Source organism: Crocodylus siamensis, chromosome 1 (genome assembly GCF_052110815.1).
Source record: "Crocodylus siamensis isolate JL-2025a chromosome 1, ASM5211081v1, whole genome shotgun sequence".
NCBI classification, from domain to species: domain Eukaryota; kingdom Metazoa; phylum Chordata; order Crocodylia; family Crocodylidae; genus Crocodylus; species Crocodylus siamensis.
In genome coordinates this window covers 366,882,007-366,902,043 of record NC_143395.1, presented here as the reverse complement: position 1 = coordinate 366,902,043, position 20,037 = coordinate 366,882,007, and the positions used below count along the sequence as shown (strand labels likewise).

Sequence of the window (20,037 nt, the reverse complement as noted above, 5' to 3'; positions counted from 1 at the left end):
AATTAAATCTGCTTTAAAATTAAAGGATATTTATAGTAGGAAAGTTTTGGAATTTTTAATGATCTTAAGATGTGATTTTAATTAAATTCAGCCAGGTGCAGCAGGGTAGGGAGCTGAGCTGCCAAGCACATGCAGGTGAAACAAGAAAAACTGACTTGTATTTAGAGAGACAATCAATAGTGGGGGGAGTACCAGTTGGAAGGCAGGGACAGTACTGATAACATCATGTGATGCAGTATGGTCTTGTCATTTTTCTATGAATAAAAACAAAAGTAATTTTGGATTATATTCAATTTGTGCAACATTGAATAATGTGTCCTACACAAAACATATAAAGCATTCTAAAGTCTATTCAGCTAACCAACCCGAGACCCTTATAGCCCTGCTGAATAATAGAGTATTTTATAAGCACAGCATACCAGTTTTTATAGCACTTTGTTTATGGGCCTCTCCTTGCCTCTTTAAAATACATGATGAAACAAATGCTGCAAGTACGAATCTTTTCAGTCTAATTTATTGTGAAATAAATAAAAAGCTGATGAGTCCTCTGATTAGGTTTAATTTTGGAAATGTGGAGAACAGCTTTTTATAAAGATAATTCATCTTTCAGCTTCGGACAGCAAGTATGAAAGCTGGTGAAAGAAGGGGTGAATCTTTGCAAAATTAAATTGAAAAAAGATACAGATCCTGATGCAAAGACATTAAAGTCAATGGAAAAATATTCTTTAACTTCATCTAGCTTTTAATGAGGCCTTTTTGTAAATCAATGTTGAAGAGGACAGTACGATAAAAATAATTCAAAATTTGGATGTCTCAAATTAGCCACTGGAGTCCTCCTTCAGATGCCTTACGGAGGCTCGATTATCAGGGTGCTGAAAAAGCTCCCATAATCTTTATTGGAGGTGAGAGTACCTCACAAGGTCTGAAGTTGAGGCACATGTGGATGTAGTCTGCCACTTCTAATTTGTAGGCCTGGTTTTGTATTTATTGACTTTTTGTCAGACTTTGTGATGCTAAACAACTTTGGGTTCAAGCTTCTTTGTATAGACATGAACACTTTAAATAAAAAAATAGATATGACCTTAATATTCATTGGTAATAACTTCCTCAGTGTTGGATTAAATTTAAAATTGCGTTTGCATTCATCAGCAGTAAATTCCTGTAATGACCAACCTGTAGCATAAGTGCCACAAGTAGCATGGGCAGCCTTCATGTATGGCATGCTGCAGATCAGGGAGAGGACAGACAGTAGAGCAGAGAGCAGCAGATAGGACAGGAAGAAAAAGGCAGAGCAACAGATCAGGCAAGGAGTGCAGAGTAGGGAGCAGAAAGCAGAGCAGCAGATCAGGCAGAGGAAGGGGGTTGGAGTGACACTCAGGGAAGTTATAGGGCTAATTTGACCAGGAATTCTTAGGTCAGCTCACAGAGGTAGCGAAGTCTAAGGATGTGGTAGTCATGGGGGACCTGAACTTCCCAGACATCTCCTGGGAAGAGCAGTCAGCCAGGTCTGACCGCTCACGTAGGATCTTGGCCAGAGTGCAGGACCTCCATCTAACCCAGGAGGTGCATAGCCCTACCAGGGGAGATGCCTTGTTGGACCTAGTGCTGACCTGGTGAGGGGGCTGCGGGTGCTCGACCACCTGGGCGACAGTGATCATCACCTGCTGGAATTCACCATCCAGCGCAAGGTGGCAAAGGCCTGCAGCAAGGCAGCAGCCCTAGATTTCAGGAGGGCAGACTTCAGTGACCTAAGGAGAATAGCCAGGGAAGCACTGAGGTCCCAGAGGGGAGGGGAGCCATGTGTCCAAGAAGAGTGGTTGCTCCTTAAGGAGATGATCCTCCAAGCCCAAAGGGTGGTAATCCCAACACGGATCAAAGGGAGCAGGAGGGCGCAAAAGCCCCCATGGCTCACCAAAGGCATCTGGGAATGTCTCCTAGCCAAAAGGGAGACATACACCCAATGGAAGGGAGGGGCCATCACCAGGGAGGACTATACTGCGGTTGCTCGGGGATGCAGGGGGGCAGTCAGGAAGGCCAAGGCGAAGATGGAACTGGGACTAGCTACCCGGATCAAGGACAACAAGAAGTCCTTTTTTAAATACATGGGGGGCAAAAAGAAGGTACCAGGTAACGTGGGGCCCCTGCAAAACATGCTGGGAAATTTGGTAGTCACACCAGACGACAAAGCTAACCTATTTAACGACTTCTTTGCCTCCATTTTCCTGAGCAAGGACCGGATCAGCGCCCCCACTGGGCCCCTCTCAGGCACCAAGGGAGGCACACTTAAGCCAAGGGTCAGTGAGGATCTAGTTAGGAGGGACTGGATGTATTCAAATCAGCTGGTCTGGATGATCTCCACCCCAGAGTGCTGAGGGAATTAGCTGAGGTCATTGTGGACACCTGGCATGGCTTTACAGGCACTCATGGTGCTCTGGTGTGGTGCCAGAGGACTGGAAGAAACCCAGCATGGTTCCCATCTTCAAAAAAGGGAGGAAGGAGGACCCGGGAAACTATAGACAGGTTAGTTTTACCTCAATCCTGGGTAAGCTTTTTGAGAGAATTATTCTGGCACATGTCAATGAGGGGCCAGCAGGGGAGATTATGTTTAGGGGCAACCAACACAGGTTCATTAGCAGCAGGTCCTGTCAGACCAACCTGGTGGCCTTCTACAACCAGGTCACCAAATCCTTAGATGCAGGAGTAGCAGTGGACATAGTCTTTCTGGACTTTTGGAAAGCCTTTGACACTGTCTCTCACCCCATTCTCATTAAAAAACTGGTGGACTGTGGTGTCGACAGCTACACAGTCAAATGGGTCGCCAACTGGCTGGAGGGCCGCACCCAGAGAGTGGTGGTGGATGGGTCATTTTCAGCCTGGAGGGATGTGGGCAGTGGGGTTTCGCAGGGCTCGGTCCTTGGGCCCGCACTGTTCAACATGTTCATCAGAGACTTGGACGAGGGGGTAAAAAGCACCCTGTTCAAATTTGCTGATGACACTAAGATGTGGGGGGATGTGGGCACACTAGAAGGAAGCAACAGGCTACAATCGGACCTAGATAGGTTACAAAGGTGTGCGGATGAGAAGAGGATGGGATTCAACACAGACAAGTGCAAAGTGATGCACCTGGGGAGGAACAACCGGCACCATACCTACAGGTTGGGGGAACTCCCCTCTTGTCAGCACAGAGGCGGAAAAGGATCTTGGAGTCATCATTGACTCCAAGATGAACATGGGCCGGCAGTGTGGAGAGGCAGTCAGAAAGGCCAACCGCACCTTGTCATGCATCCACAGATGCATCTCGAGCAGGTCCAGAGAGGTGATCCTTCGCCTCTCTGCGGCACTGGTCAGGCTGCAGCTGGAGTACCACGTCTAGTTCAGGGCACTGCACTTCAAGAGGGATGTGGACAGCATGGAGAGGGTCCAGAGGAGGGCCACTCATATGATCAGGGGACAGCAGGGCAGGCCCTATGAAGAGAGGCTACGGGACCTGAACCTGTTCAGCCTCCAGAAGAGAAGGCTGAGGGGGGATCTAGTGGCCTGTTATAAACTAGTCAGGGGGGATCAGCAGGCACTGGGGGAGTTTCTGTTCCCCCGTGCACTGCCAGGAGTGACCAGGAATAACAGTCACAAGCTGGCAAAGGGTAGATTTAGGCTAGGTATCAGGAGGCGCTACTTCACTGTCAGGGCGGCTAGGGTCTGGAACCAGCTTCCAAGAGAAGTGGTGTTGGCTCCTACCTTGGGGGTCTTTAAGAGGAGGTTAGATGATCACCTTGCTGGCGTCATTTGACCCCAGTAGTCTTTCCTGCCATGGCAGGGGGTCGGACTAGATGATCTACTCAGGTCCCTTCCGACCCTAGAAACTATGAAACTATAATTTGTGGCACACCTGCCAAAAAATGCTGGTTGCCACTGCTATAGTTGATCAACTCTGTCCTCACCATGTTGCTTAAGGAAATGAGCAGGTCTGGGACAGTTTGCAGATTTCATGGGTCACATGTGGCCTTTAGGCTATACTGTGGGCTCTTCTGCTTATGTGCCATTTTCTAAAAGGTTGCTTTAAATTTTAAGTTACAGTTATTTTACTGTTGACATTTTAAAGATTAATTCTTGCACAAGCTCACAGGTCATAAAAAAATCTATATGGATCTGCTTACAACAGTGGTGCTTAGCCTAGCTGCAGGCCAGTTGCGTGATGCAGTGTCAGACTGTGGGTCAAATCCAGCACAGGGTCAGTCTGTGGGTGCAGTCCAGCCTGATCCCATGCCCCCAGCTCAGGTCTTGCATACTAGCCTGGTCCTGCACGCCTGTATCTGGCCCACAGACTGGCCTGACTGCAGAGGCATGATCTAGCAATGCGGGACCATGCTATCTGTCTTGCAAGGCTCCCCACAGAACCAAAAATTTGGCAGCAGGGGTGTGGCAATCAGTGCTTCCACCACTCCCCTAATGGCAAATTTCTGGACTTGTGGGGAGACCCACAGGCCAGATAAAACAGCTCTGTGGGACAGATCTAGGCTGCAGGCTGGAGGTTGAGGACAGCTAGCTTAGAATACTCCCTAGGGCCCCAGACAGACATTATGCTTAGAACATGATTAACTGCTTAATCACATCTTAAGTAGTGAGCTGGCCACAGGTTAATTCAGTTAATGGCTTGATAAAACAAGGAATAAGCTGTAAAGTTATCACACAAAAAATGCATAATAAATTTGTGACTGGTTTCTTTAGTTGAACGTGTGACCAGTACTCCCCGCCTCCAGAGCATGCTGGAGCCCTTCAAGACTTTCATGTGCTCCAGAAGCTGGAAGCCCCAGTTTAGCTGATTGGAGCTCCCAGTTAGGGGAGTGCATCAGAGCCAACGGCTCCTCTGAACTCCCACAACTGATAGCGCTAATAAGCTGATCCAGGCTCCCAGCCATGGGAGTGTCATGAGCCAAGCTACTGGTGCAGGGGGCACCTCATGATCATGGTCCCTGGCTCCCCCTGCACCAACAATATGGTGCAGTGGGATTTAACATCCATCAGTGGCCTAAATTATATTAATTCTGTATTTATTCACTGAACTGTTCATAAGTCATAATGAACATGTGACTTGATAACTGAAATTAATAGTAAATGGGACATTATCATTCTTTGAATTATCTTTCTATGAGATTAATTTGGAAATTATTCTGCAGGAGGAGGCCTGACTGAAAACATTCTTTATTCTATTACAGTTGAACATGTGAAAGATATGGCATAAAGTAGTGCAGATAATATGGGCACTTGATTGACAAAACTTTTCCCTGAATTCATTTTTTCCTGGTTTGTTCTCTCCCAGGATCTACTAACGAGACACAAATTGTTGGTAGCAGATTTCCTTGAACAGAATTATGATACAGTAAGTACCAATGATTTTTCAACCTTACTAAGAAATTATTATTGTGATAAATCCATTCATATTTGGACTGAACATTTTGCTGCTTTTTGGAAGTACTCAGAGTAGGCTTTTTTTTTTTTTTTTCTAATTTCATGCATGAGTCCCAACTTTAAATTCAGCAGTTTAGTTTAATGGTGTGCAAAGTTCTGCCCTGTGGGTCTGATGAGTGGGGCTCATTTGTGGGCCAAACCAAGCCCCAAATGCCAGGATCGGGCCATGGGGCCAGCTTTACCTCCTCCCTGCCTCAAGTGCTAGGACTGGGCCCCAAGGCCTGGCACCACCCTGTGTGCTGGAATTGATTTACAAGGATGTGCCCCCTCTTATCCCCACAGGCTGGGATTGGGCCCTGGGGATTTGGCACCACTCCCTCCCACCCCACAGGGCTGCATTGGGTCCCAGGGGTCTGGTGCTGCCACCTCCCAGACCCTCACACTGGGATTGGGTATTGGGGCCCAGCACTGCCCCTACTCGGCCCTGTGTGCTGTGATCCATTGGACCATGGGGGGGCCCTGTGGGATGGATGACGTGGTGCTATGGGCTGGATTTGACCCATAGGCCAGAGGTTGAACACCCCTGGTTTAGTTCATCTATGCCTCAGATGAGATCCATGGAAATCACTAGTGGGAAATCTACTTCAGTAGACAGTTGAAGAGTGCATCCCAAATTACTCAAAATCAACCAAATGGGGGAGCTGAGTAGGATTGCATGCCCCCACCTAGAGCTGAGAATCAGATCCTTTTAGCTAAAAGTGTCCACTTGACCAGGGGAGAATCCTTTTTAGTTATGTCTGGTTATGACATTATTTCTTCTTTCCAGTCCAGAAGCAATATGCATCACATTTCTAGAACAGCTCAGGGTCAGAATCTAATCGTGTTTGTTGTTGAAGGGTAGATGGCAGTTCCCACAGTGTTATTAGGCAACCTATCTCTATTAGCAATAATAGGAATTACATATGCACAAAGATTTGACTGCTTTCATTTTTTAAATATTTGCCTTTTGCTACAGTTCAGTAACACTCCACTAGTGCTAGGTGATTGTCATTCTTATCTCAGATGACATGCTGGGATATAGGAAAAGAGCTGCTGGAACTTAAACTAGTGATACTGGAAATGTATATATGCCCAGGTCCCAAAGGGCTGAGATGTGAATATAACTCTTATCATCCTAAGTGAATTAATCTATTGGTTTATTGCCATTTCTCTTTCATTTAAAATAGATCTGAACATCAGATGTGGGTCAAAAACATTCCATTGAATCAACTGAAATTGGACTTATGTGGCTGATGGAATTAGGCTGAGGGTTATGTTTCTCATATTACCAAAGATGTTCTTTATTTTACTGCCAAAATAAAAAGGCCAAAGAGTATTTCTTTCAGCAGTAGAAGTTATCCAGAAAACTAACTAAAGGCTTTAAGCTTGCCTGCTGCTGAGTCACAAAGGCTGTTTGACTTGAGCAGAATTATTATATCTTCACTTACCTTCTCCGTCTCTCCTAAAGCAGTGTGATTGAATGAGCTGCTATGCTGAGTTTATGTAGCACTGAAGATCAAAGTACAGACTGTAGAAATTAATGTTCTTTAAGTGACTTTTAGTCAACAAACTAACAAAAAATGTTCATTTGATTAAAAGATTGCAGCCAGCTCAAACCATCACCATAACCCTTTAACTAAGATACAGTGAAAGAATTAGCTGTATATTCAACTCCTTTTTAGTTTGATCCTGTGAGTTGCTTTTAAACCAAAGGGTGTCAAAGGCCATTACCACTTTAGTAAAGAGGCACCCAGTGCCTCCCAGGATGTGGCCCATTATTTTCAACAGTTTTGGGCATTATACTCTCAACATTAAAGGACAAAGTGACCATGGATAGAAATGAACAGCTCGTCTTAGAATGAAGGCATATTGAGCACATACATCTGATGATAGACCTTACATTCTAGTTTGGCAGTAGCTTCGTAATGTATGAGAGGCAGGCACACTGTGAGACTCGCAAGTGCACTACTTCATGCTAAGCTCCTGTACATGTGCAAGCCGACAGTAATTGCTCCTGAACTGATGAACCACCCTTTGACAGGGAAAGGGGAACCACCCTTCACATGCATGTTACAGTTTGTCTCTGCAGAGAGTGGAGAAGCTGCAAACAAAGAGGGAGCCAAGAACTTGAGGGTAACATGGGCTGGCTTAGAAGCAGTGCCAGGTGGATGGGGCACAGGACAGAAGAATAGCTGTGACTACATTCTTTCCATTCTTTCCTCTTGTTCCTTTAGATCTTTGAGGACTATGAAAAATTGCTTCATTCTGAGAATTATGTAACAAAGAGACAATCTTTAAAGGTAATTATAAAATCACCAGACTCCTAACCTTTTTACTTAGCTCCATAGTGCGAAGTATGTGCGTGTGTGTGTGTGTGTGTGTGTGTGTGTGAACGTGCATGCACCTGTCTCCATAACATGCAGAAGATGCTATAACAGGGTAACTGTGCGGACTTTGTTACAAAATAAATTACTTGAAGCAAATCTTAGTATTTTTGGATACTGGGAAATTCCATGCATCTATATTATGGCTAGCATTGGAGAGTCCCAGCTCCTGAATCCAAAGAATAAAGCTGGGGCAGCAAGTTTTTCTGAAACAAATGTTTCATCCTCTTTTTTTCCTCAAGGACACCTGAGCTTTTAGGGCATTTATAGATGTGCTTTGGGGACATTTTAATTAATGGAGCTCTGAGAGCCACACAAATTAGTGCCCAGAGCATCACGTGTATCAGCATCCCTGTGCTGAAAAATTTCTGTGGAGTTCTTTGAACTAAAGCTTGTCAAACGACCTTTAGTTTAAAGCACCCTGCTACCATTTTTCAACATAGGGATGCTGATACATATGACACTGAAGTCTGCTGGAGTGCAGTAATTACCGTGCAATTACAGCATGTCGGAGCAGCCTCCCTGCACATGTATGGAGGCCCTTAGAGCCTAGTTCAGGGTGCTCATGAGGGAATTTGGTATGTTCACCAGAATTCCCATTTCATCCATGGCACTGAAGCATCAAGCTGTTGAGTGCAACCCTCCTGACTGGAACCAAAGGGTGTGTTGCAAGTTGAGCCATTGTTAACAATCCCTTGATTCAGGGGTGATCTCTACCATGGCTCATTGGTGGGTCATGAGATGATTTTACTGTCCAATCCTTGAGTCACAGATCTGCCTGCAGACATTGCAGGTCTTTCCATAGGGGAAAATAGGCTGTGGCCTGGGAATCCTTTCCTTTTCTCTCCTTTGTTCTCTGCATCAGGCCAGAGATATGTTAACTAAACTACCTTATGGGTGGCTGTACTACGCTTACTTCTATATCTGGCTTGGGCCAACTCTTAATACATACTCTAAGATGGCATCCATTTTTGCAGTATCTGAATGATCAGTGCTGTCACACTGTACCTCATTACATTAATTGCAAATTCAACTTGGGTTTGGTTTTTTTGAAAGGAAGCTATATTGAAACTCTTATGAGCAAAGGTGAAAATATGGTGCTTGCATCTGACATCAAAATACTGTGGATCTATAAAGTCTTGTTCCTTGTGAATGTTTCCACAGCTGCTGGGTGAATTGATTCTGGACCGACACAACTTTGCCATCATGACAAAATATATCAGCAAACCAGAGAACCTGAAGCTGATGATGAACCTGCTGCGAGATAAAAGCCCCAACATTCAGTTTGAGGCTTTTCATGTGTTCAAGGTAAATCAGCATAAGATGGAGAAAGAAAGACCTTTTTTCTTTTGTTCTTTCAGGTTGGGTATGAGGAACTTGGAGAAAAATGAGAGTTTATTCAAAAAACAATTCAAACCCTTGACAGTGCTTGTTTGGTCTTTTTTCTCTCACAGTTTGGTGCTGTCTAATGCGGGGTAATTTGAATCTGGCCTTAATGGTATGATGGGACCCTGACGTACCGATGAGTTGCATGTAACAGGTGGAAATATACATGGCTGCTTGCAAAAGGCCAAACTGTAGGGGTCCACAGTGCCTTGTTCAGCCTCTTTACTCCTGTCACAATGTAACCCGGGGTAAAGATGGGGAAAGTCAATCATTTTGAAGCTGTGTGTTCCTAGCTTATTTCAACACAGGCAGATCAGATCCCAGAGTGGTGGCGCTCGGAGGGAGGCTGCACAAGTGGTTTCAAAGCTTTACAAAGATGTGATGAGGCAGAGCCCAGAGTAGGCTTAATCCTTCTATTTCTGTTTGTCTTATGCATTACTTATTAATGCATGCATCCTTATAAGATTGTCTTAAAACTATTATCAGCCCAGTCATAAAAACTGCCTGCCCATGCTTTGCTGTGATTGATGATAATGAAAGAAATTTCACTTGCCTTGGGCAAATGGAGTAGAATTTATTACTATGCAGAGCTACCTTTAATTCAAAATTGGCTTATAAATATGCATAGTCCTATTTTCATAGTTTGCAAAATGTAAGTTGTAGTAGAGTGGGGTAAAGCCAATGCAGAAGGGGTATTCTCTTCTAAAAGATGTCTGTAGAATAGATTAGCATCATCAAGTGACAGACTCTTTCAAAACCCTTCCCTTGCCTTTAAATGTTTTTTTTTTTATTTTTTTTTCTAATTTTGCAGTGCTGGCATTCTAGTTTGTTTAAAAAAAAAACCAAACTTTGCATGGCACTTAGGTCTCCAGCCTGTGGCATGAAGGATGGCATGGCCTCTTCATTTTCTTCTGTTACATAAAGAAATCTCAGTGAAAGTCTCCAAATATTTTAAGTATTTCCTTTCCTGCAAGAATCAGCACAAGAGATTCAATTAATTGCTTCTGTAAGATATTATACTGTCCCTTCATTGGCTTACTGCTTAGACAACCAAGCTACTGTGAGTAGCTTATGCTCTGACTCCTTATCAGGAAGTGTGCAACTCAAAGATAAGCTGGGGAGAGCTAACCGAAACTACTTATAGTGTTTGAGACTTTGGACATAGTTGAGAGGGAAGAGAGGTTTCATCTCTCTTAGTTGCTTTTTCATATTCACAAAGGGCCACATTCTTATATATGAAAGACTGTCCCTAAATTAATCCATTAGGCCACTACATATACTACTGCAGATCCTTCTTTACTACTTAATTCTGTTGTGATGTTTCCAAGTCATGGCCAGAGGCATTGCAGTTGAGACTAGTTGATTTTATCTGAAAAGAGATGCCTCAGAGGCTTTGAAATGTGCTAGAGCTGTAACCATGTGGTTTTATTACTGTTGTCTTTGCTCTTCTTCCCTACTGCCACCCTCCATTTATTTTTTTAAAATTAATCGTTTCCAGTGTTCATTTCAGAATGTAGATACTTTGGGCGGGGGGACAGGAGTCATGTCTGCTCCGTGTTTTGTGAAGCACCTAACACCCTGCGATCTGGTGCTAGGCAAAGCGAATAGGAAACACTTGTACCCATTCAAGTTAGAGGGCCAAATTTTGCCCTCTGATAAATTAGTCTGTTTGTTTAACAGTATCTGAAAGTAGTCGTTAAAGCTGAAGGCAATGCGTGCGATATCTATCTTCCAGGTATTCCATGGGAGTTGCCCCATGTGATTAAGCAGACTCTGATCAGTTGACATGACACATTTGTAAGTAGAAGTAAAATTCTACCTTCAACTTGAATGAAATTCCTTTCTCTAAGTAGCACTGTAAGATCTTGATGTATTCAGGGATCATTCTATGTTTACAAAACAATTACAGAATAAATGCTAGAGAAGTGCACTGTGAATTAAAAGCTTTGAAGAATAGTTCAGACAGAAGCATTTTGTCCTTAGAATTTCTTAATGCAGGGAAAAAAACACTGATGGAAACCAATCAAGGAAATCTCTGAATACCAACAAGAACATACGCTTAATGGAAAACTGTTACTGCCTTGTCCTAAAGCCCTTTCTGGCAAGTAAGGAGAATCATAGAAAATTAAGGTTAGAAGGGACCTCAGGATGTCATCTAGTCAAAGCAGGACCATGCCCAACTGGATCATCCCAGCCAAAGCTTTGTCTACTTGAGTCTTGAAAACCTCCAAGGATGAAGATTGCACCACCTCTCTGGGTAACCTGCTCCAGTGCTTTAACTATCCTCCTAGTTCGAAAATTCTTTCTAATATCAAACTTAAACTCCCTTGCTGCAACTTGAGATTGTTGCTCCTTGTTTTGTCATCTGCCATCACTGAGAACAATCTAGCTCCACTGTCTTTTGAACCCCACTTCAGGTAGCTGAAGGCTGCTATTAAATCCCCCCTCAGTCTTCTCGTCTCTAAACTAAATAAACCCAGTTCCCTCAGCCTGTCCTTTATAAGCCATGTCCCCCAACCCCCTCACCATTTTTGTTGCTCTCCACTGGACTCTCTCCTGTTTGTCCACATCTTTTCTGTAGTGGCAAGGCCCCAAACTGGACATAGTACTCCAGATGTGGCCTCAGCAGTGCTGAATATAGGGGAATAATCACTTCCCTTAGCCTTCTTGCCGACAAGGGCACACTGTTGGCTCATATCTGCTTATTGTCCACTGTAACTCCCAGGTCTGTTTCTGAAGAGCTGCTGCCCAAGCAGTCAGTCCCCAGCCTGCACTGGTGCATGGGATTGTTTCATCCTAAGTCCACGACTTTGCACTTGTCCTTGTTGAACCTCATGAGATTCCTTTTGCCCCAATCCTCAAATCTGTTTAGGTCACTCTGAATCCTACCCCAGACCTCCAGCGTAACTACCTCTCCCCCCAGCTTGGTGTCATCTGCAGACTCGCTGAGAGTGCACTTTGCCATCTTCCAGGTCATTGATGAAGACATTGAACAAAACCAGCCCCTGGGGCACTCCACTTTATACCAGCTGACAACTAGACATTGAGCCATTGATTACCACTCTGAGCCCAATGCTCCAGCCAGTTTTCTACCCACCTTACAGTCCAGTCCATACTTCCTTAGCTTACACACATCTGTGCTGTTTGAATTGGGGGAAGAATCTAGTCTTTCTGCCTTTGATTTTGGATAGTTTGAATGTAATGAAAATACCTATTCAGTTCTGGTTGAAATTACAGCAGACTGGCCATACTGACTTGAAATTGAAGATTTGCTGAGTAGCTGGTATTTGCTACTCACTTTGAGCTGCCAGGAGATTTGGGTTTGAATTACCTGACCTAGATGTTGCAGTTAGGCATATTTGAAATTAAAAAGAAAAAGTGTCTGTTTTGTAAGTATCCAAATTCCAGCTCTCCCGTGCCCCAGCTGACCCTGAAAAAGGCATATGACTATCAGCTTTCTTCCCCAGTATCTAATTATTGAGGGTTTCAAGATACAGTCCTTTCACTGACCATGAACATCTATATTTTTAAAGATTTTACAGTCATGCTTTATGGCAGTTTAAAATACAGTTAACTCTTTGAGTCCTGGGGCCAATTACAGTCACCCAGAGTGTCCAGTCTGGGGAACTGATGGCAAGTTATGAGCAGGGATCCTGGTTTTCTCAGATTAAAAAACAAAAAACAAAAAACCAACTTTCAGATATAAAAACGTAACCCAAAATCCACATTTTTCTGTGATTAAAATGAAACATCATATGTATGTATATGTGTGTGTGTGTGTGTGTGTATGTGTGTGTGTATATATATATATATATGGTGTTTCATTTTTTTAATCACAGAAAAATATGGATTTTGGGTAGGTTACATTTTTATATCTGAAAGTTGGGGATTTTTTTACATCAGAGAAAACCAGAATCCCTGGTTATGAGTTCTCATTTTCCATACCTCTTCCTCCCTATGTCCTGACAACATGACTTCCTCTTCCGTCAGCATTTCCATCCTTCCCTTGATGTTTTCATGGACAGCATTGGGCCTATTCCCACCCTTAGCCTTCACTCAGTAGTCGGGCTAAAGGTCTCATTTTCTCACCTAAAAATCATGGGAAAATAGTCTCCAGATAAAATAGGCCATAGTTGTGCAGTAAGCATACTGGGCCTGGTAGAACTGCCCCCAAGCCACCTTTTGTGTAGTAAAAACTACCAGCAGAAGAATCAGTGATCACAATTCAAGGTTCAATATTTAAAAAGGCTTTTCAAATTCTGATAGTTAGTTTTTGACAACTGTATTTGTTACAATTATTAGTCCACCCTGGTATGTGATTTTTCTTCTTTGTTCTCTTATAGTCAATCGGGCGCATAGGGTGCTATATCCCATTGCCCACAATGCATATGTAAAATGAGTAACAGTGACCTTTCTTGGCTTTCATGTGAAACAATTAGATTATTTTGAAGAAAAATCCTATAGTGCAGGATCAGGATTATGTAATGTTTTTCTTAATTAGAGCTATAGCAAGATGCAGTTTAGTGCGTAAAACTGAAAATAGACCTTAGGTTCATTTTTCCATTCTCTTTCTTACACATTACCAAGCTTCCTCCTGCACCTTGCTCTGCAAGTGGTTTGACACAATTTAACAATACTGATAAATTCTACTCTGAGTAAAGATGAAGCTTAGTTCATGTGGATGCACTTGCATTATATGCTAACTGTAGAATTTGATGCTTTGGGTAGTAGAAGTTGTCTCATCTTAAGTGCATCTGTCATGGATCATGCCCTTTTCAGGCAAAGCTCTGCCTCATGACTCCAAGAAGAAACCTTGTTTGGTCTCCCTATCCTCAGAGGGCCCCCTGAAGCTAACTTTGGCATGGCTTGACAAGAGGAAAGCCTCTGGCTTCCTCAGTGATCCATAGCACCACAACACAAGCTCACATCAGAACTGCAAGCTAGAAATCAGCCTCCTTAGCCTCTTTTATCACAGCATACCTGTGAACTTTTAGGCACATCAGTAGCCTAAAATCCTCATGACTTATATGGGAAAACCATGAGTCTAAGCTGAGGCCTGGTGTAAGTCTGGTGTAAGTCTGTGTCTGCCGGATTTGGCCCATGTCCTCTATAAGCCTTTGAGAGTAGGTGGAAGGTTAGAGAGAGCTGCTGTCGTCAAGATTCTGTGACCTTCTCTAGTTTTAGCCTCCATGGCCAAGAGAACAAAGTGTTTCCAAAAGATTATTTGTGACCACAAGTGAACCTTTCAATGACACTCAGAGCAGTGTTCTCTTTGTCCCCTCTATGTTCCTATAAGGTAACCATGCACTGTCTTTTGTGTTGAGAACCAAGGTGAAACCCCAGAACACTCTACTCGGGTCGGTTTGAGATTATATAGCATATGAATTTGGATGAATAATATAGAACAGAACCGTTGGAAGGCTAGCAATTACATTGCAGAGCAACTCTTGAATTTCAAAATGTGTTTGGCGTTCCACGTGGGAATGAAACCAGAATCTTTCAAACATTTTTCACAAAATGAAATTGTGTTGAAACATCTATTTTTGGATTGAAAACCCAAGCTTATGATTCATGTTTCTTTCTCCTCTGAAGTTACTAAAGAGCTCCGGATGACATCTTTCCTGATGAAATCACTTTTGAAACAAATGTCTCTTTGAAATGTTTTTTTGGCTCCAATTTAAATTTCATTTTGTCAAAAATATTCCAGTCAGCTTTCATATTGTTGCTTAGTTCAATGGATATACCTATATTTCTTCACGTGTCTTAAAGTGAACTAACAGAACTTTAAAAATCCTTGAAATAGTATGAATTATTAAGAGTTTTAATTGTAAGTATATGCAAAATTACTTTGTTTTAATATTGCGGGAGTGTAAGTGATTGGAAAAAACAGTCATTCGGTGTTATTTCTTTATAAGGCCACTATTTGAAAAACGTGGTTGGTAAGTTGAAACCAAGGCCATCTTCCCATAAAAGTGGAAGTCAAAGGTAATTTAAAATTTGAACTTTCTATCTCTCTATGCTGGTTTTGTGGGAGGAGAGATAAGGACCTATGCAGATTGAGATGAAGATACAGAATTCAGTTTAATTGGAGACATTATGCGCTGTGTAATCTTTGCCATGCTAATACCTATGGTGGACTATGACATTTATTAGTTTTTAAAACTGAGGCCTTTCAGGCTAGCTTCCTTTCGTGTGTGTGTGTGTGTATAGATAAAATATGCATACTTGAGTTGTTTTGAAGGATGATTACTCAGCAGACTAGAATGTCAGGTCCTTATAACGTGTCTCCATTTAGGCACCCAAATCACTCGTAGGGTCTTAAAGTGTGGGGGAGTGTAAATCGATTGATATTGCACTCTTGTGATGAACACCCCATGACCAGCAAACAGAAAACTGATACAAGGTTTTCCAGGGTTGCTATGGTTCATGCTGAAGTTGTGTGTTTAATTCATGGTCCCAGTGGGTTGGGGCCCAGAGAGGGGACATATAACAGACACGCACCAGTAGGTTATGCTCTGGTAAACAATACATCTGTTTATGAAAACTGCAGGAAATAACATACCATTTGTAGAATATCATGTGTTCTTGTCTTGGAAGGAATGTTGTTTTTAAATGATCAAGGCAGTGGCTGAGTAAATTGTTGTCTGGAGCTCTTGGTGCACTCAGGGGGGCTGTGACTTGACTATATCTCTGATGAATAAATGTGTCTCTAATACGATACTGTATTTTGAGCTTCAGGCAAGGAAATTGCTGTTAGGAGTGGTTGCTCTGAAGGGGCGCTGCACTGACTCAGAAGTTTACAGGCAGTAGCCACTAAGGGTTTTAAGGGATTAAAGACATGAATCTTCAGGAAAAAAGGACTAGATCTGTGCAAGGAGGCAGCTGGTGGCTATAGACCTGCAGCTTGGGATATGGTGAAGGCTGCCATAGTTCCTCCTTGTCTCTAGATTCCTGGCTGGCTTTCCTTGGGGTTGGAGGGTACATCTGCCCGGCAGTCAGTTCGGGCTCCTCCTCCACCACGCTGAGGAGCCTTTCTTTTCATGCTGTTCTTTGTGTGCTCTGTCTAATGCATTGCCCGTCTGATTGTCAGCAGATGTTTGTTTTTATTCTGGTTTGCCAGGTTGGGAGGGAACCTGGACAGTCTCCAGTCCTGTCTATCCTTAATTTCTTCTAGTTGAATACAGGGTGGCTGAGTTATTTATGTAGTTCCACAAAATATGACACAGTGTTTTGTTGACCCTCTATGGTAATCCCACTAGAAGCCAGATGCAAGAACTCTTCTTGCTGCTACCTTGTATTTTCCCTGATGTGGAATTAATGACTGATATTTACATAGGTCTAACACACTGGGATCTCTGGGAAGAACTTGTCACCACTGGCTTCTATACAGTCAGGTTAAGTTTTTTCTTTAGCTAGCTGGGGTGTAAGATGTTTTAAAGAAACATCATCACAGTAAGGAGAGGAGGGGAACAAATGGAGATTGCACTGGTCTTAGAAATTGTGTTAACATATTTTTCTTTCAGATCCTCAAAAGCTTCTGCACCTGCACAGTGAATAGTTACTACAAAGGAAAAATCCCAGCCTCTCACCTGGTTGACCCAGGAACAAGCCCCAGGGACTGGGCTGGCCGTGATTAGCACATGTGTGCATGTCATAATATCCCTCTGCTTCACCTCTTGGCTCTGTCCTTGTGAGCTCAGGGGAGGGGCCAGGAGCCTGCTCTTGTAAATTTCCATCCTCTGCCTGCTCACGAGAGCTGTTTATGTAGGGCAGAGGATGACGTTGGTTCCCAACCAAAACAAAGCCGGTTGGTCTAATTTTAGGTCTGGTTTAATATGGACATTATAACAAGGCTACAAGGCCCTTCCATTGTCCTGTTTGTTTCAGTTCTGTGACGTTTCATGTTGCAGGCTCTGGTAGGTAGAGGTAGCTGGGGGTTTGTAGCTAACACTAAGCAGCTGGGTTTCTGATCAAACTTTTTGTTGACAATAAGAGCAAAGTAAGGGGAAGTGTTACCAAAGACGAGTGTAATGTACCTCCTGCTGCTTTCCCACATATACATACATTCAGGGAAGGATTCCCTTTCCTGCTGTAGGCTCTTGGCATCACTAAGGGGCCCAAAGGCTTTTGAATCTTTCCAACTGCTGTAGGGCTAGCACAATCTGTTCTGTGCTCTCCTAGCAGCTCCTGGGGCATAGGTTTTTGTCAGAGACAGACAGGACTTGGTCATGGAGCAGCTGTGGCCAGCCCTTAGAGTACCTGAGAGGCTGTTCTGAAGCATTCTGGACCTTTAATGTCAGCTAGAACAGGTCACAGGATCAGGCATCTGCCACCAACAGCTTTGCAGCCTCTCCCCCAGCATTTCCCCATTGCAGTCAGTGGATGCATAGTCTATTGCATAGAATTAGATACCCCAGATGCAGCTAACTCAACAGAAAAGATTGAAGACACTGTTGTGGCTCTGACTATTTATCCTCTCTCTCTTTCTGTTTCTCTGTGTGTGTGGTTCTATTTGCATGTTAGGTTTTTGTGGCCAGCCCAAACAAAACGCAGCCTATTGTGGAGATCCTGTTGAAAAACCAGCCCAAGCTAATTGAGTTTCTAAGCAATTTCCAGAAAGAGCGGACGGACGATGAACAGTTCACCGATGAGAAGAACTACTTGATTAAACAGATCCGAGACTTGAAAAAGCCAGCACCATGAAGAGCTCCCTTAACTTTCCACTGTAGGCATTAATCTCATTTGCTCAATTTCTATACATGTTCTTTAAAAATCACAATAGTGCTTGAGAAGGCATTGCAAGTGCCTGTTTTTATTTTGAGTTGTTCACATAGCTGTCAAGAGTATAGAGGTTTTACATGACAACTAAGAAAAATCTAGAATAATATATTATTTTTAATTAAGTCTCTAATTATTTATGTTGAGTTAGGCACTCTCTATATTAGAAGCTGGTAAAACAGGTTTTTATCCAAGAAGGGTAGACCTCTCTGCTTCGACTTTGATCAACAGACTTGAGCTGTCAGTCAGTGCAGACCAGGAGTTCTGAAGATTGTAGCTATCTTTGCCTTTGCACTTGTTGTTGTGACTTTTTTTAGGGGAGTATGCACATAAGACTGTGAAAGAGGGGGTTTGGCTAAGGATTAATTGGCATTTGTAGTGGATTTGCTAGCAAAAGCAACAGGGGATGGAGCCAAAACAAGAAGGTTCACATTTTCACTTTATTTTTATGTTCTCTCTTCTTTGGTTTCACTCTAGGTCAGAGATTTCCTATGTAGTCTGGGTGCATGCGCCAGGTAACAAGTCAAGGACTTTGGCTGGGTCAGCACACACTCTCTGCTTTCCACTTCTCTGTCCATGGTTTAATCACCAGGGAAGTGTAGGCAGTCCCAAGCTCCAGTCTTGTAATAACACTGATTAGGAGCAGCCTTAGCTCTGCTGGTGGTTTGAATGGGAGGTGGGAGCAATGCAGCGTGGCCAAGGAGAGAGGTGTATTACCTAAGGTCTTCCTAATTCTGCTACCATTGAAATCAGTGAAAATCTTGCCATTGACTTCAGTGGCAACAGAACTAGTCATTATTCAGTGCTTCTTATTCAGAACCCAATCCTGCAAAGTGCTGAGTAGCTTCATTTCCCATTGGCTTCCACATGAGTGAAGACAGTCAATACTTCATAGGATTTAGCCCAAGAACTAAGTGCTAAGGGACGCCCAGGTAGAATGCTAGTTATACAAGCCAGAATGGGTACAGGTGCGTGCTTGGGAACCTCTGATGGAGACTCTGTAGTGATTCAATTTCTGCTCCTTCAGACATGCCTGCGCAGGACATACTTTGCCCATATCTTTCAGATCTGGGTTTCTAAAAGTCGGCTTCTGAGTATTTCTAGGTACCTAATGAGGTATAGCCTCAGTCTGAAATGTTGAGTGATTCCCAGCTCTCACTGAGTTGATGGAAGCTGCAGGAACTCTGGAAATCAAACTGCTTATTTAGATTCTTAGATGAGGCTTTTGAAGCCTAATTGGAGGGCCTGTGTTGGGAAATTTGCTTTTTGTGGTGAGCATGTTTCATCCTTGTTCATTTAGATGTGAATTCCATTTGTACACTGACCGTTTTGGAAGAGGAATCATTGCACTGTGATGTTTTCAGTTTAATAAAGCCTTGGGTCCAAAAAAGAGTTGTCTAAGTATACTTGCAGGTTTTTGTCTTACAGGAAATGACAATATTATTTTGGTTTATTTGGATGAGGAGTTTGTGTGTGGGGAGAAAAAAGAGCTTTCAGTATTTTTTCTGCTAGCTTGAATGTAGGGTTTTTTTTCCTTTTTATTGAATGAGACCTTTAGTTGTCCAGCTGTAACTGCAAAGCAGCTGTGTCAGTAAAAGAAGGAACATCAAACAAGATTCTTTTTCCCCATAAAACTGTTGCATACAAGAGTGAGTGAGAATTTAATTTGTGTGTTTAAAAAAGGGATGAAACCGAACAACTAGATTGTGGACTCATCATTCATTTTCAGATGTCAGGTGTGTACAAAAAATGTGTATCGTTAGCCATCTGGAATTTTTAAATTATATTTACAAGCTATTAAAGGCATGATTACTAATGTCTGCTTTTTAATCATTTCTACCTCTTGGGCATTTCCCTCTTGTCTTTCTGAAAGATGCACTTCTGGCTCCATTCAGTGGTAAATTCTTTCTCACTCCTACACCAGCCATGATTTCTGCAGATGGAGGGAAACAGATGAGTACTTTCTCTAGATCCAGTGCACTCTGCAGATGTCACTTCTGCAGCTTCTGCTGGCACAGGGCCTGATGGGCTCTGGCTGTGATCC

The 20,037-nt window shown here is 43.0% G+C and overlaps 1 protein-coding gene across 6 annotated transcripts in view; it reads left to right on the top strand.

Moving 5' to 3' along the window:
* CAB39L (calcium binding protein 39 like) overlaps nucleotides 1–19,803 on the top strand; it is a 116,620-nt gene extending 96,817 nt beyond the window's left edge. For all 6 annotated transcript variants that reach the window (XM_090026293.1, XM_090026279.1, XM_090026286.1 and 3 more), the window contains 4 exons: nucleotides 5,318–5,377; nucleotides 7,680–7,745; nucleotides 8,994–9,137; nucleotides 17,739–19,803. In XM_090026293.1, the coding sequence (XP_089882419.1) occupies nucleotides 5,318–5,377; nucleotides 7,680–7,745; nucleotides 8,994–9,137; nucleotides 17,739–17,918 (450 nt within the window). In that variant the 3' untranslated portion in view covers nucleotides 17,919–19,803. The remainder of the gene's footprint in view (nucleotides 1–5,317; nucleotides 5,378–7,679; nucleotides 7,746–8,993; nucleotides 9,138–17,738) is intronic.
* Nucleotides 19,804–20,037: the final 234 nt, after the last annotated feature.